Consider the following 14,423-nt stretch of genomic DNA (forward strand, 5'->3'; position numbering starts at 1 on the left):
AAGTGAAGGATACTGCAAAGTAATGATAAGCTTACAGATTATAGTCGAAGATAACAAAGAAATGCTGGAAACTGAAGCTTTTACAAGAAGAATGAAATATATTATTTACAAACTGCAGCCTCATCATATAGCATGAAACATACAATATTTCCAATGTATAAGGCATCCCATCATATCATTTCCTATAGCATGAAACATGCATGATATTCCAGTGCATAAATAATCCCATCATACAGCATGAAACATACATTCTTTTCATGTCAAAAATCTGATGATAAAAATAGCACCCACATCATTTAGTCTACCTCATCAGACTATTGATACTGATATGAAGGGGACAATGAGAAAAAAGATGTGTCATTGCCAAATAATCATTAAATTCAAAGGAGAATCTGGTCTATTTAAAACCAAGAGGGTACTCTGGTCGGATGGTAGGCTTTCCCAACACTAGGACATCATCCTCAATTTTCTTCCATCGTAATGCTTCTTCCTTTTGGCGAACAACCTCGTGTTCTCGAAACCTGTCTTCCTCCTCCCTCTTCTGCTCCATAGCTGCTTTTCTCTGTGCTTCTTCTATCTTTCTCCTGTTCTCCTCAAGCATACGATCAAGTTCCTCCCTCTCCCTCCGAGCTTGCTCCTATCAGAAAAGCAAATCATTCATGTTCTTAGTTTGAGGTTATTGCAAGTCACACTTAACACTTCACTGACACTTCTGCCCTAAAGACAATATCTTTACATATTCAGATTCCACAACCCAAGGTTGGGTACAGAGCGATAACATTGCCTTATAAAATACTCTGATATTGATCACATTTGCACATAAGTAACATCATTCATGGGTTAATATCAAGTGAAACAACCTGAAATGTTCACTAAATGTGGCAGTTCTTCAAAGAGAATTAAATGTATCAGTTGGAAAGTATTTTCTGATAGAGTTTTTACCTCTTTCTTTCGGGCTTCATCCAGAGCTGCTATCTTCTCCAATTCAAGTTGCTTGTTCACATTGTCAAACAATCTTTTCTTGCCATCTTCAAATTTCTTCATAATCCGTTGCTTCACTTCATCTGAAGTAATGGCTTCTTCCACTTTCTTTCTAATTGCTTCTTCCACCCTTAGTGCCGTCGCCTCCTCCAGGAGCCTAAGTTCTGCTTCTTTCTCTTGTCTAACCGAATCATTTAGATAATTTTCAGATAAACAATAAATAGTATCTATCATTACAGATAGTTTGGACAGAAAACAATAGACAAGTTCCAAGTAAGAAAACATGGAACTAATACTCACTTCCTTTTTTCCAACTCTTCTCTTTTAGCTTGCTTCTCTTGTGAATCTTTCTTATCTTTATCTGATGAAACCAAACTCGGACTGCAAGATCTAGATTTTGAAACTTCTTTGCTTCTGTGTCTTTTTGACCTCCTATCAGAGGGGGATCGGCTTTTTCTTCTTCTGAGAGACAGAAAATATTTAGCAGTAGTGTTCAATGACCAAAAAGGACAGTATTAACATGTTGATAAAGGGCCTCAGAGACAAAAGTTTCTTTCTTTCACATTCACCTCCTCTTCTCTGTATCATCTGCCTTTCCACGTTTTCCACGTGAGAGATGCTTGTCAGAGAGAGTCACCACACTGGGGCTTTGAGACCTGGACACTGATGAGCTTCTACTTCGGTTCCTTCTTGATTTCCTATCAGATGGAGATCGTGTTCTCCTTCTGTCCCAAAATCAGATTTATTGAAAGAAAGAAGTATGGATAATAATGTTATAAATAGATATCTGCTTTAATATTTGTTTACCTCCTTTCTACTCTTCTTTCATGTTTATCACGAGAACGCCTACTAGGACTTCTCGATCTAGAGTTCGAGTTGCTTCGACTCCGATATTTCCTTAACCTCCTTGATGATGGAGATCGGCTTCTTCTTCTAATGGAAAAGAGAGAAAATATTACAACATAAATTACAACGACAATCATCATTCAGCTTTCCATAACTGAGCTCACTGTGCACACAGATTGACAGACAAATTATTCCAATTTCCAACTCTGCCATACTTTTGAGTTGTGAGCACATCTCCATTTTCACAGATATGAGAAGTTGTATAAATCTAAAAACGGTTACAAGGATACCACAACGATTTCATTCACTCAACTCGGTTATACTTCACCATTGCAAACACATTACCAGCAACTTGCTAATGAAAGAGAGATAGCTTCTACATATTTTTCAATTTAAAGAAGAATTAAAGAACGAACACACAGGAAAAGTGCACAAATTCTCCAATGAATCACGTACTAAAAACACCACAAAAGACTTAAGATGAAGAAAATGTAAGTTCATTACAGTTCTATAGAAAATCCTTTACCAGTGTTTTTGCAGTTTTAGTTTTTCGGCGCATAGAGATTCTTCACCAGCCTGCAATTTTTCTCTTTGTGGACGACCACAAAATCTGTCTTAAGAGACTGTTTCTTGTTTTGTTTTGGTTTCCTTCGTTGACAATGACGACAGAGAGAAACAGAGAAATGACAACACACCTGCTGCTGCGGCGATGGCGAGATTCAGGTGATCGGCTGCTTCTACGATAGCTTCTTCGTTGCCTGCTTCGGCTTCGGCTTCGGCTTCGACTTCGACTTCTAGTTCTGCTCCTTCTGTGGCGATGCCTGGGAGGAGATGGAGATGAAGGTCTCCTCCTTCTTGCTCTGCTCGAGGGGGAAGACGGGGATGGAGACCTCGGCATGGAGATGGCTTCTTCTTCGTTGCCGTCTTCTTCTTTCTTCCAGCTGACGACGCAGCAAACCCTAATCCAGCTTTCGCCACGCGCAGCAAACCCTAAAAATGGAACACACAGAGAGAACGTAAAGAAAGAAACTGCGTTGATGATGCTTCTGATTTTTGAATATTCCCCAAATACCCCTCCTTCTCTCCATCAACACTTTTATATATATTCACAAAAAAAATACCCCCCTATTTTGGGTCATTTCCCCAAATACCCCTCCTATTCTCAATGAAACACTTTTACATATTCACAAGAAATACCCCTCCCCCAACACACACAAACACACATACCCTTCGAGACGATCGGGCCCTTTTATGTCTCGTTGTTTTGTGAGGACACAAATTACAATCGGTATGTGTCCCTCGTTGTTTTGTGAAGACACGATCAAGCCCTTTTATGTCTCGTTTTGGGTTTTGGGTTGTTGACCATATGGTCGTGACAAGGAGTGTGGAATGGTATATCATTGGTGGGTAGAGGTAAGAGAAAAGGGTTACAACACTACACTTCTTAGTCTCCTCTACTTATCCTATGTAGGGAGAGGGACGTCTTGTAATGCCACTAGAAAAACCTGAATATGCATATTGAGGAAATGATCCCCACATGCTCTAACATCTAGAATTTCCACATAAGAATACCTTTCAACTTCTTCATATAGGCTTTTAACCAATGCTTACTATCAAACATGAAAGCATTGTGTATATTCCAATTGCGTTGTAGTCCCCAATATCGTAAAAATTGGAACAATATCTCCATCTCGTCATTTTGACCATTTTGACCATACTGAGAAAAACCTATTATTGAGGCCTCAAATAACAACGGGTTAAAACTTGCCAAACATCTGATAAGTACTTCCAAATGATACACGTTATAGGATATTTAATGAACTTGTGTGTACTATCCTCCAACGGGATGGTGCTAAAGAAACAAGTGTCTGACCTTAGTCATCGTCTCTTTAAGGCTAAACCTAATGGGAGAGGTCTCATTCTCTCTCTCTCGGCTTACCCCAATTGCGAACCACCCACTTACACTCCCTAAACCACTCAAACGAAATAGAGGAAATGAAAGGGCACGAGAGCTTAAATATCTTTTAAGGGAGCAAAATGGTATGTAGTACACCACATGATAAGATATGGATGTACTATTTTGTTCTACTCTACAATCATGTTTCAAACACAAACATATGGACATGTTCCTCGGCTTTACCCTATACATAAATCAATCATTTCCCTAAACACAAGATGAGGGATATATATCTGCGAGTCTCGTCTAAATGTACAACGCCTATTACTAACAAACGTGCATGGTCCTTAACATGTATAATGTACTATACTTCTATATGTAGTCTATCCTCACGTGTATCATGTGTACTACAATGTCCGTGGTCAATCCTCGATGATATCATGTACTATCAAAATTTCTCTACGAAGAGGATTGGCTACACAATTAAGCAACAATTACGTATATAAAAAAGGTGTTATAGCAGATGATACAAAAAGTGCCCTCTTCATGGCGTTGGTCTCGTGTCCCCGTGTGATATGAAACGAAACCACAAGGAGCATCAAGCAGGTTATCAAGCCGATCGATTCATACTACTCACTACCTCACAAGTTGTGCACTACTTACTACTCTTCTTCATCACATGAAGATATGTGTGCATACATATGTCATACATACATACATACATACATACATACATACATACATTACATACATACATACATATATGATATGTCATACATACATACATACATACATACATACATGATACATTACATACATATGTACATATGTATATATACAAAGACATAAGAGACATGTATGTATGTATGTATGTATGTATGTATGTATGTTACTCTACTACTCTTTTGCTAAGTCTGTAGGAAGAGAGAGAGAGAGAGCGAGTGCAATGAGAGGCCTAGTGGTCACCTTCAGCACCACCCATTTCCTGCATCATCGCCATCGCCATCGCCATAGCCATGCCTCGCAAACGCACAGCCTTGCTTCTCCATCGCCATGCCCGAACAGTGGAATGCCCCTTCATCACCGGAATAGGCGTCCCTTGGGATGCAGGGCTTCCTTAGATCCCTTCTCTACCCTTCCTGTCATCATCCCCGCCATCTCTGACAGCAGCAGCAGCAGCAGCATCATCACCGATGCTGGCTATTCTTCAGCAAGCTACTATACCTCGCTCGGTCTCTTCGTCCTCTCTGTTCCTGGCGTCTGGTCTCTCATCAAGCGTTCTACGAAGTCTAAGGTTGGATCTTCTCTCTGTGTCAGTGTCGATAATAGGTAGAATGCCATTTTTTCTTTCTTTCTGTGATTTGGATCACAGTGAAGGTTGAGCTGCATAATTTGTCAATTGTTGGCCTAATGCTTAGGATCACCTGTTCTAGGATTTCGGGTTGACCTGTGCAACATGTCAAGTGTTGTTAACCAAATGTTGGAGAATGACCTGTTTTTTTCTTGGTTTTAGAGTTTTTATTGCTCTAAATAAACCTTCTAAAAGTTATCCAAATTCATAGAATTGATTGTTTTCTTTGTTAAAAGTTAGTGTTTTGGTTGTTGTACATAAAATACAAACATAGAAGCAAGTGAAATTATGGTGAGCATAGAATGCACTTTGGTTCCAATCCTGTTCTTTTCTAATTTCTTTGCATAATTTGGGAAAGTAAATACTTAGCTTGAAGATCTCTGTGTGTCTTAATAACAATGATTAGAACAATGTTCCTTGGTTTTGGTTGTTAATGTATAAATTGTCTTTTATGAGATCTCTGGAGAGAGGTTTAAAGAGGATTTAATGGATTGATCATTGAACCACTCTTTAACAAGACATTTTTAACATGTTTCCTAACATGCATTTGTCATTCAATTTGAAGCTAAGAAAGAGATTGCCAAAAGCATCTGTAATAAAAAAGAAAGGCCCTCTATCAAAATGATTTAAAGAAAACACCAGAATAATGTTACTATAGAAGTAAAAGTCCTAATTGGCATAATTGAAATCACTGGAAATTGATTTGTAATACTAGTAAATGGCTCTATCAATGAAATCCGAATGATGGGAGGACACTGAAAGAGAATGGGAAATCCTTTGTTCTATGGTCTCCAAACATAGATTTCTGCTGCCATTCCTTCAGGCGTTAGAAACTTCAATTTTACAGCTACAGTCATTACTGTGAAAGCTTTTGTATTATATGGCTATACTGGCAATACTGATATATTAATGTTCAGACTCACAAAGCTTAGCTGGCTGATACATATGCACACTCAAAGTATTTTAGACTATTGGCATGATTGGATGAATGAAGTCAAGTCCACCATTCATTAGAGTGAACTAGCGGGAGTATGGAGTTACTAGCATGTGGTCACAATCCATTGGGTGGCTCCATCATCGACGCATTACATTTTTGTGCTTGCTCATGAGCATACTTGCTTATTTCAGGCCACTAGAGACTGGCACGAAGAATCTTTCTCTTCAAGTCCGCCGTGCTCATGTGACTGGAGATGATCCCTTAATGTGCACCTACTAGGATTTGTTTCTTTTCATTCTCACTAACACATCACCACAGTATCTGGTCAGCAGCCTGAGTTGGAGAATGATTCTTTATATTGATGGGGTAGGGTTTTAGATGAAGAGATATGACATGATTGATTGACAGGGTACTTTGCATAAAAAAACTAATTTTTGTATTTATGTTGAACAGATTGTTAAGAAGACATTTGTTGTACCTGGACCATCAGACTCTGAAGGAAAGTCCCCCAGTCAAGTGGCTGGGGAGATTACATCATTCTTCACTCGGAAAAATTTCGTTATTACAGATAGAGGCGAGACTGTGACGTATGTGCACTTAATGGAATGTAGAGTGACATTTTTTACTATGCTAAAAAGGTTTTTTTAGGTTAAATCATAGATGAGGACCATTAATGCTTTTTTATTTCAATAAGTGTAGGTTTGAGGGAACCATTGTTCCTAGTCGTGCACAAGCAGCCTTTTTGATATTTTGCACTTGCATAAGCTTGGGAAGCATTGCTCTAGTACTCACCATAACTGTACCAGAGATCGGTGACAAATGGTATTGGTTGTCAGGATTAAGTCCTCTTGCGTGAGTATCTTTTTTTTGTTTGATTTGTACATACACTGTATGTGTTCTGTTCTTTGATTGTGATTTGGCTTGCAGTGGAGCATATTATTGGACACGAGCATCGCGTAAGGAACAAATAAAAGTGAAGATGATTGTGGCAGATGATGAAGCATCTACAGATGTCATCTTACAGGGTGATGATGAAGAAATTGATCTGTTGAGGCGAGAATTGCAATTAATGGAGAAAGGCATGGTGTATGTGAAAGGATTATTGGAGAGATAAAACATTCGGGGTGTCTAAGTGAGTTGTACAACGAACAAAATGATTCAAATATGATGAAATATAAGACAGCATTTATAAATAATTGCTAAAATTGATTCAGATGATATCATTACTTTTAATATAACAAATAGAAGAGTAAATGAAGTTCTAACAAATAGAAGAGAGGTAATAGTAACACTGTTAATCATAATAATGATTGATCATAGAAGATAGGGTACAAGTGTAACGCTTGGCACATACTCTTGGGTATGAACAATGTGCCCCTATTAGGTTAACTACATACTATTCTTCCTTGAAAGTTAGCGTTTGGAGGATTTAATTCGCATCATTTGCTTGCTGTTAAAAGAAAACATGACCATGGGAACACGCCCACCTTAATACCTGCTCTTTGGGAATTGATGATGTGAGTGGAAGAAAGATAAAAGACTTTACTCCTTTACCAGTTAGTTTCTGTTTTGAATGTCACATATTCATCCTGAAGCATACATAATCTGGTTACCACATGTGCCCAAATTGTATTACAAATGACACATAATGTTCAAGCACGGGACTAATGATACATAGCATTCAAGCGCATGATTATTGCTTGTGCATGACAAACGATCTTCTCCATACAGAAATTACAGTCAAACTTCAAAATTGACATATCAATGGCAATGCAATGCTTTGTAATGAGTTGCAGGATAGTCATCAGATCAAGTCATTGTAGCCTTGTTGCTGACCTCTCATGCAATTGAAACAAAATTTGGTGAACTCCTCTTGAGGGATGCAGGGCAGAGCCCTGTTGTCACCAATCTATCAAAGAAAGCTCACAAACATTTGAAATCAAATTCAGGATTTCGTTTAAGGGTATGTATGCCATCATGAAATGCAGCAGTGATTATGTCATATCACTGTTCACCAAATTCTCGCAGCTCTTGCAAAGAACCATTCAATGCATTGTCAACTGGGAATGTCCACCAAGCTTCCAACCATTATTTGATATTAAATCATTATATATAAGCACATTTCTCACATGTGTACAAGCTTCATCATAAGACATTCGAATTTATTATATTCGGATCTGCTGACAGGATTGCCACGACATTTAACATTACACATACCCCAACTAAATGCTACCTTATCAAGCTTGTGACCACTGAACATTGTGGCTACTCAAATATTAAATTTACCGTTGTGCTCCCCAATGAGATGAAGAGTGATTCTGTCAAGAAGAAGCGTTCATACAGAAATGTTTTTAGAATTAATTCACCTAATCTCTTGTAGCATGTTTTGATGAAAACCTGTATATTAACAAGTCATATCCTACTGACTCAAAATTTCAATAGACTTCATCCCTGAGGTAATCTCAGAAGTCTTCAACTTATAATACATACCATAATTGGTATATCTCACAATGATGCAAAACATTTAATCATTCTACAAGTACTCCAAACTGGAGGCTCTTGACTTCCTACCTCCACATGTAAAAATATTCTGTACCACCAATATGCTTGGATGACAGATGCACAGATAATAATACTGTGAGCAATGGGATAGAAACATTGAAGCTGACAGAAATTGAGCAGCCTAAAATTGAAGCGCTTTATCACTCAATTAGAAATAGACAAAGTAAAGAGTAGGGTAGTTATATGTAAGATGTACCGGATCCATAAAGGACACGTCTATAATGTGAATGGTACTCTTATGAACCCCATGACAAAATGTGTTTGTTGTTCATTGTCTTTGATGTTATGAGTACTTCTATCCGCAAAATTTCAGTGATCAAACACTCATACAAGCAATAAACTTAAGTATTCTGTGGAATAGCGTCTGGGAGTAAAAATACAAAATGCTTGTCCTTACATCACTTTGATGTTATTCAATCTTTAATCTTTATAGTTGCAAAAACTGTGATCAGCTCCAACAACATTATTGTCATTCTTTAATGATCATTGCATCCCTTCCAGGACCCACGCCAATGAAACGAACAGGAATGCCCACCAGGTTTTCCACTCTCTCAACATACTCTTTAGCAGCTGACGGAAGATCTTTGTAAGTTCTAATCTTCGAAATATCAACATTCCATCCAGGAAGATCTTCATATTCAATCTGTACAGTAATTAATTACTTCGTAAGAACTTGCATGATTCCAATTCAAATCTGACATATTGCTACGACGAGCGATTGATAACTTTTGTAAATTATCACTTATTATTAACAGCAAACATGACTATTAGTATGACACTAACTGTTTAAAACTTAGCAATGTAAAGGTGAAATGCATACTTCGATCTCTTCCAGAACTTGTAAATCTGACGGAAATGAGGGCAAAACCTTCCCATCCTTTGTCCTATATGCTACACCAATCCTCAATGTTGGCAACACTGATAGTACATCTAACTTTGTCATGTTAAGAAATGAAAAACCATTGATTTGACAAGAATACTTCAGTGCAACCATGTCCAACCATCCGCAGCGACGAGGCCTTCCTGTAGTAGTACCAAATTCATAGCCAGCTGTTCGTACACTGTCTGCTAGTTCTCCAAAAAGTTCAGTGGGATACGGACCCGCACCTACCCTTGTGGAGTATGCTTTTACCTGAAGATCAGAAATTTCAAATGTTTAGATCACAATTCAGTCCATTCTAGTTCAAACTGCAAACCCAAAAACATGACGGAGAACTAGAGCAGTTGTTCAACACATACCACTCCAACAATATCCCCAATACACCTTGGTGATATGCCCAGACCTGTGCAGATACCACCAGCTGATGGATTAGAAGAGGTCACAAATGGGTAAGTACCAAAATCCATATCTAGCATGGTAGCTTGGCCACCCTCAACTAACACTCTTTTTTTCTGACAGTATGCTTCATTAATGTATTGAACTGTGTCTGTAATGTATGGTCCCAAACGGTCAGCAAATGCTTTGTAACGCTCCACTTCTGCATCAATGGCTTTTTCATCATATTTAAAATCTTTGAATCGGGAAGCGGCATCCCAAAAGAGATTTGCCAACTTATCCCTAAATGTGCTCATGCGCTTTAAGTCGCCAACTCTGATACCATTCCGAATTGCTTTGCTAGAATAGCAAGGACCTATACCACGCTTTGTTGTACCTATCATAGACCCTTGAAGCTCTGCTTCCCTTAGACCATCAACTGTTTGATGTAAATCAAACAACAAATGTGCACGGTCAGAAATCAGAAGCCTTCCCTTACAATCCACACCACTGGACTCGAGCCTGGTTACCTCCTCAAAGAAGGTGGGTACATGAACTACCACTCCATTCCCAACCACACAAACAGCATTCTCATTCAGAATTCCAGAAGGAATTAGATGAAGCGCAAATTTCTTTCCTTCACTATTATAGATTGTGTGACCTGCATTTGATCCACCCTGGTTTTCATGCAAAGAACGGATTGGTAAATCTTATAAAAAATAAGATATTGAAATTTGAACTAAAGAATATTGCTTGTTCAACATTATTATGCAAAAAAGCTGCAAGGATTTTTGCCAAAAGATGCCTGAAAATTATAATTTGGCTTTTATTTTCGTTTCCATGGTGATCATGAGAAACAAATTCAGTTTGAGCAAATAAGCACAGTGGAAGGTAACACTCTGATGTTATGAAAGAGAACTCTCAAAGCAAACATTTATGTGACATCACATTTCTTCACTCTTGAATTCTGTAGATGAAAAACATGGTATGAACACGATGACAAACAAGAGGTATTAACGTTATGTCCTTATGAATATCAACCATTAATTGGTTAACAATATGCCTCTAATATGTGCAAATGACTCAAAACCTGAAAGGAAACATTAGAAATTCATCCTGAACACTTTTGAACTTATGATTCATTAATATATAAACAGAATCCTCAATACATATGAGCAACATGCAAGATACATAGAGAAGGATGCATTTTTTATCTTATGATTTGATATCTTGTGTGAAACTCACAAGAAACTGAGAGAAGATGATATGAAGCACACACAACTTGGAAAAAAGAAGAACTTTAGATCTCACAATCACGAAAGTTATGTGAAACTCGTACAGAACCTGAGAGAATGTGCCTTTGGTCGAATGATTGATTAACATTATGCCAATAATATTCACATATGAACAAATGCATACCAAGAGAAACTGAAAGAAGATGTGCTTTTGGTCTTATAAGAAGTTAAATCATTTCCACATTATGCCAATAATATTCACATATTCACATATACATACCAAGGAAAATTGAAAGATGTGCTTTTGGTCTTATAAGACATTAGAATACCATGGACATAAGCCAACAACCTGGGAAACATATTGAGAAACTGAGGGAAGACAATACTCTACCTCTAATATACAAAATATGAAGAAATCATGCACAAATCACATATGAACAGACACCTAAGTCAACATGTGTAGGATAGCGAATGTCTAAAGACCAAAAGAAGATGCAAATTTGGCATTACAATCAATTAACTAAAATCGACATCATGTAAAAGGAATGTTTTTTGTCTGAATATCAATTATTATTATGCCTCTTAAGAACACATGCAAATCAATTAAGATCAGTAAATATTAAATAGACACCAGCAGTAAATGCAATTTGTTCTTATAACATTAAATTACCCCTCTAACATGCAGCATATGGACAAAAAATTAGTACACCAGGAATGATCAAATTCCTGAATCAATGGATCAGTTAAACCCTAAACCCTGATCAAATGCATAGTTAGTCTTGCGATCAGTTAACCATTACAATACAGACCTGAGATACACCCACAGAAATGAGACTAAGCATGGATCAATATTAAGCAACCTGTGAAATCAATAAAAAATGGGCAAATACAAAGTTCTGGTTGTATAGTAGGTTAACATTACGACTTAACCATGCAAAACCATATGAAGAAATGATTCATAGATAAAGCAATGAACAGAAATTGAGTCACTAACACATAAAACACATTCAGAAACTGAAAACAGTATGCACTTTTGGCTATAGCATGAGTTGACATTACATTACGTAGAGATAACAAAAGCAAAATACCTTCTGATCGGTTAATAATTTGAATGGAGAATTGAATCATTGGCACAAAAGAAAAAGGCTGAATCAACGACATGTGAAAGACGTAACGGAAACTGAAAGGATCGTACATAAAAAAATGGCTGAAAGTTAAAACAAACAGAAACTGAAAGAAAAAGCTTTATGATCGATTAACATTGCATTACGCCTCTACTAACGCAACATAAGGAAGAACAATTCATACATCGGAAAAACAAAAGAACATTGAGAGGGAAAGAGGAAGAACCTGACATCTAGCGACAATGTCATAGCGTTCTGCAAGGATATCTACAAGTTTCCCTTTGCCTTCATCCCCCCACTGAGTACCAAGAACGGCGCAGACTTGGCTGAGAGAGCTGTAAGCGTCGTGAGAAGAGGCGGATTTCTTCTCCGACAAGGTTTCAGAGCTAGCAATGGCGGCGCGGACGTGGAGTACGGACCTCCTCCTGAGAGGGAGAAGAGGGGTCTGATAACGCGGGAAGGAGGAGAGGAGCTCGTACTGAGAGGAGATCCACGAGGATCTCTGAGAGGAGTAGGGGGAGGGGGGGGAGGAGGCGTCGCCGGAGAGGGAGCAGCTGAAGGCCGCCATCGCCATGGCCATGACTGTGCGCAGACTTGAACTGCTACTCGTGGGAAAGAAGAAGAGAAGAGAAGAGAATAGAAGAGATCTTCTCTGTCTCTCTCTCTCTCTGATTCGTGAAGAGATTTTCGAAGGGGTAAAACCACCAAAACATTTGATGAGAAATGGGGCTGCATATTTCAGAAATTACAAAAATGACCCTCTCTCATCCTTAGTGTTATTTATTCATGGTTTTGTTATTTCATTCTCTTAGTGTTTTGGGCAGGTGGGGGGGGGGGGGGCTCATATGTGCATTCCAGTTGGGGAAAGACCAACCCCCACATAGATGATGATTATTGATCTCGTGGCTAGCCTAAAGAAATGCATGAATTATCATAGATCTTTGTGGTTGGTGTAATCAAAACATAGGAAATTATTACAGATTCTTGTGGTTAGCGTAAGCAAACGTAGGATTTATTTTTGGATCTTGTGGTTGCTGGTGTAAGCAAACATAGGAATTGTTATAGATCTTCTGGTTAGTGTAAGCAAACGTATGAATTATTATGGATCTTGTGGCGCTAGCATAAGGATACGTAGGAAATGTTATAGATCTTGTGGTTAGTGTAAGTAAACGTATGATTTATTATGGATCTTGTGGTTAGTGTAAGTATACGTAGGAATTTGTTATGGATCTTGTGGTTAGCGTAAGCATACGTAGGAATTTATTATGGTAAACGTCGGAAATTTGTTCATGTAAACCTGGGAACTTGTCTTTCCTTTGTCGTGTTCGATCTCCATGCCATCATCCTTGACGCCTCAATTATAGGTACTGTCACCTCTCTTCACACACTCTCACACACACACAAACAAAAGAATTGATTTCTATTGCTTATTTATTTATTCAATCATTCTCCAAGACTAATGAGTTCGATCTACGATCCCTTCCTTACAAGAGGGCTATGTGTGTGAAGTTTTTGTTTTCTCTTATGTTGACGTAAACCCCTAGGTATTGGTACATATATGATCACTTTGACTACATAATGGTGCAAGGGTTGAACAATCACTCATTTATTGGCACCTTCCTCGCTCTCTCCCTCTCTCCCTCTTTCTCCCCTCGTCTATCACAATAAATTATTAGTATCACTCGCTTAAGGCCGTAGAGTGGCTTCTTTAGTCGGCAAACTGCTTTTGGATGGGTGCTCGATTCAAAGCCGAGTGGTTGTACCATGTACACCTCCTCTTCTAATTCATCTTGAAGAAAGGTGTGCTTGACGTCCATTTGATGGAGGTGCTACCCTTTCGTTGCTATGAGTGCAATCATGGTCCGCACAATCGTCATCTTTGACACCGGGGCAAAGGTCTCTTCATAGTCGACACCGTGTGTTTGTGCGTAGCCTTTTGCTACGAGTTGAGCTTTGTAGCAGTTGACAAAACCGTCAACATTATACTTCACTTTGTAAATCCACTTGCAGCCGGTCGCCTTTTTGTGTGGTGAGTGGGGAATGAGACCCTATGTCTCGTTCTTACATAGTGCATGCATCTCCTCATTCATTGCTTCAACCCATCGTGGATCCTTGGCTACTTCAGAAAAATTTTCCGGTTCTCGAACTGCTGCCACCTTCGTCATAAACGCATAATGATATGCCATATAGTCATTGTAGCCGAATCGGCTAACCGGATTCTTCTCTCAGGTGGAG

The 14,423-nt window shown here is 38.5% G+C and overlaps 3 protein-coding genes across 5 annotated transcripts in view; 1 reads left to right on the plus strand and 2 right to left on the minus strand.

Annotated features, from left to right (window-relative positions):
* Positions 1–7,225, plus strand: part of CCB1 (cofactor assembly of complex C) — a 95,360-nt gene extending 88,135 nt beyond the window's left edge. Inside the window, exons 1-5 of one of the 2 annotated variants that reach the window (XM_087331088.1) lie at positions 4,653–4,744; positions 4,788–5,018; positions 6,466–6,599; positions 6,712–6,864; positions 6,940–7,225. In XM_087331088.1, the coding sequence (XP_087187214.1) occupies positions 4,794–5,018; positions 6,466–6,599; positions 6,712–6,864; positions 6,940–7,126 (699 nt within the window). In that variant the 5' untranslated portion in view covers positions 4,653–4,744; positions 4,788–4,793 and the 3' untranslated portion in view covers positions 7,127–7,225. Of the gene's footprint in view, positions 1–4,652; positions 4,745–4,787; positions 5,019–6,465; positions 6,600–6,711; positions 6,865–6,939 lie in introns of those variants that run through there. The other variant, XM_087331087.1, reaches the window with a different exon arrangement.
* LOC147854264 (uncharacterized) lies at positions 63–2,816 on the minus strand. Of its 2 annotated transcripts, none has more exons than XM_087331446.1 (6): positions 2,523–2,816; positions 1,789–1,914; positions 1,551–1,703; positions 1,282–1,443; positions 943–1,162; positions 63–637 (listed from the first exon to the last, which is right to left on the minus strand). In XM_087331446.1, the coding sequence occupies exons 1-6, from the start codon at positions 2,723–2,725 to the stop codon at positions 398–400; spliced, it is 1,104 nt and encodes a 367-aa protein (XP_087187572.1). In that variant the 5' UTR covers positions 2,726–2,816; the 3' UTR covers positions 63–397. The 2 variants fall into 2 exon arrangements, with proteins under 2 accessions (XP_087187572.1, XP_087187571.1); XM_087331445.1 differs by having other exon boundaries at positions 1,551–1,706; positions 2,523–2,815.
* Positions 7,226–8,793: 1,568 nt separating the features above from the next.
* On the minus strand, positions 8,794–12,823 carry ADSS (adenylosuccinate synthase). The gene is made up of 4 exons (XM_087331103.1): positions 12,415–12,823; positions 9,814–10,506; positions 9,395–9,706; positions 8,794–9,217 (listed from the first exon to the last, which is right to left on the minus strand). Exons 1-4 carry the CDS (start codon positions 12,766–12,768, stop codon positions 9,044–9,046), a joined length of 1,533 nt encoding a protein of 510 aa, XP_087187229.1. The 5' UTR covers positions 12,769–12,823; the 3' UTR covers positions 8,794–9,043.
* Between the last annotated feature and the right edge of the window lie 1,600 nt (positions 12,824–14,423).

This window comes from Azolla caroliniana, unplaced genomic scaffold (genome assembly GCF_043228905.1).
Source record: "Azolla caroliniana isolate FFs.n. ecotype wild unplaced genomic scaffold, voAzoCaro1.0.p SCAF_15, whole genome shotgun sequence".
Classification (NCBI taxonomy): domain Eukaryota; kingdom Viridiplantae; phylum Streptophyta; class Polypodiopsida; order Salviniales; family Salviniaceae; genus Azolla; species Azolla caroliniana.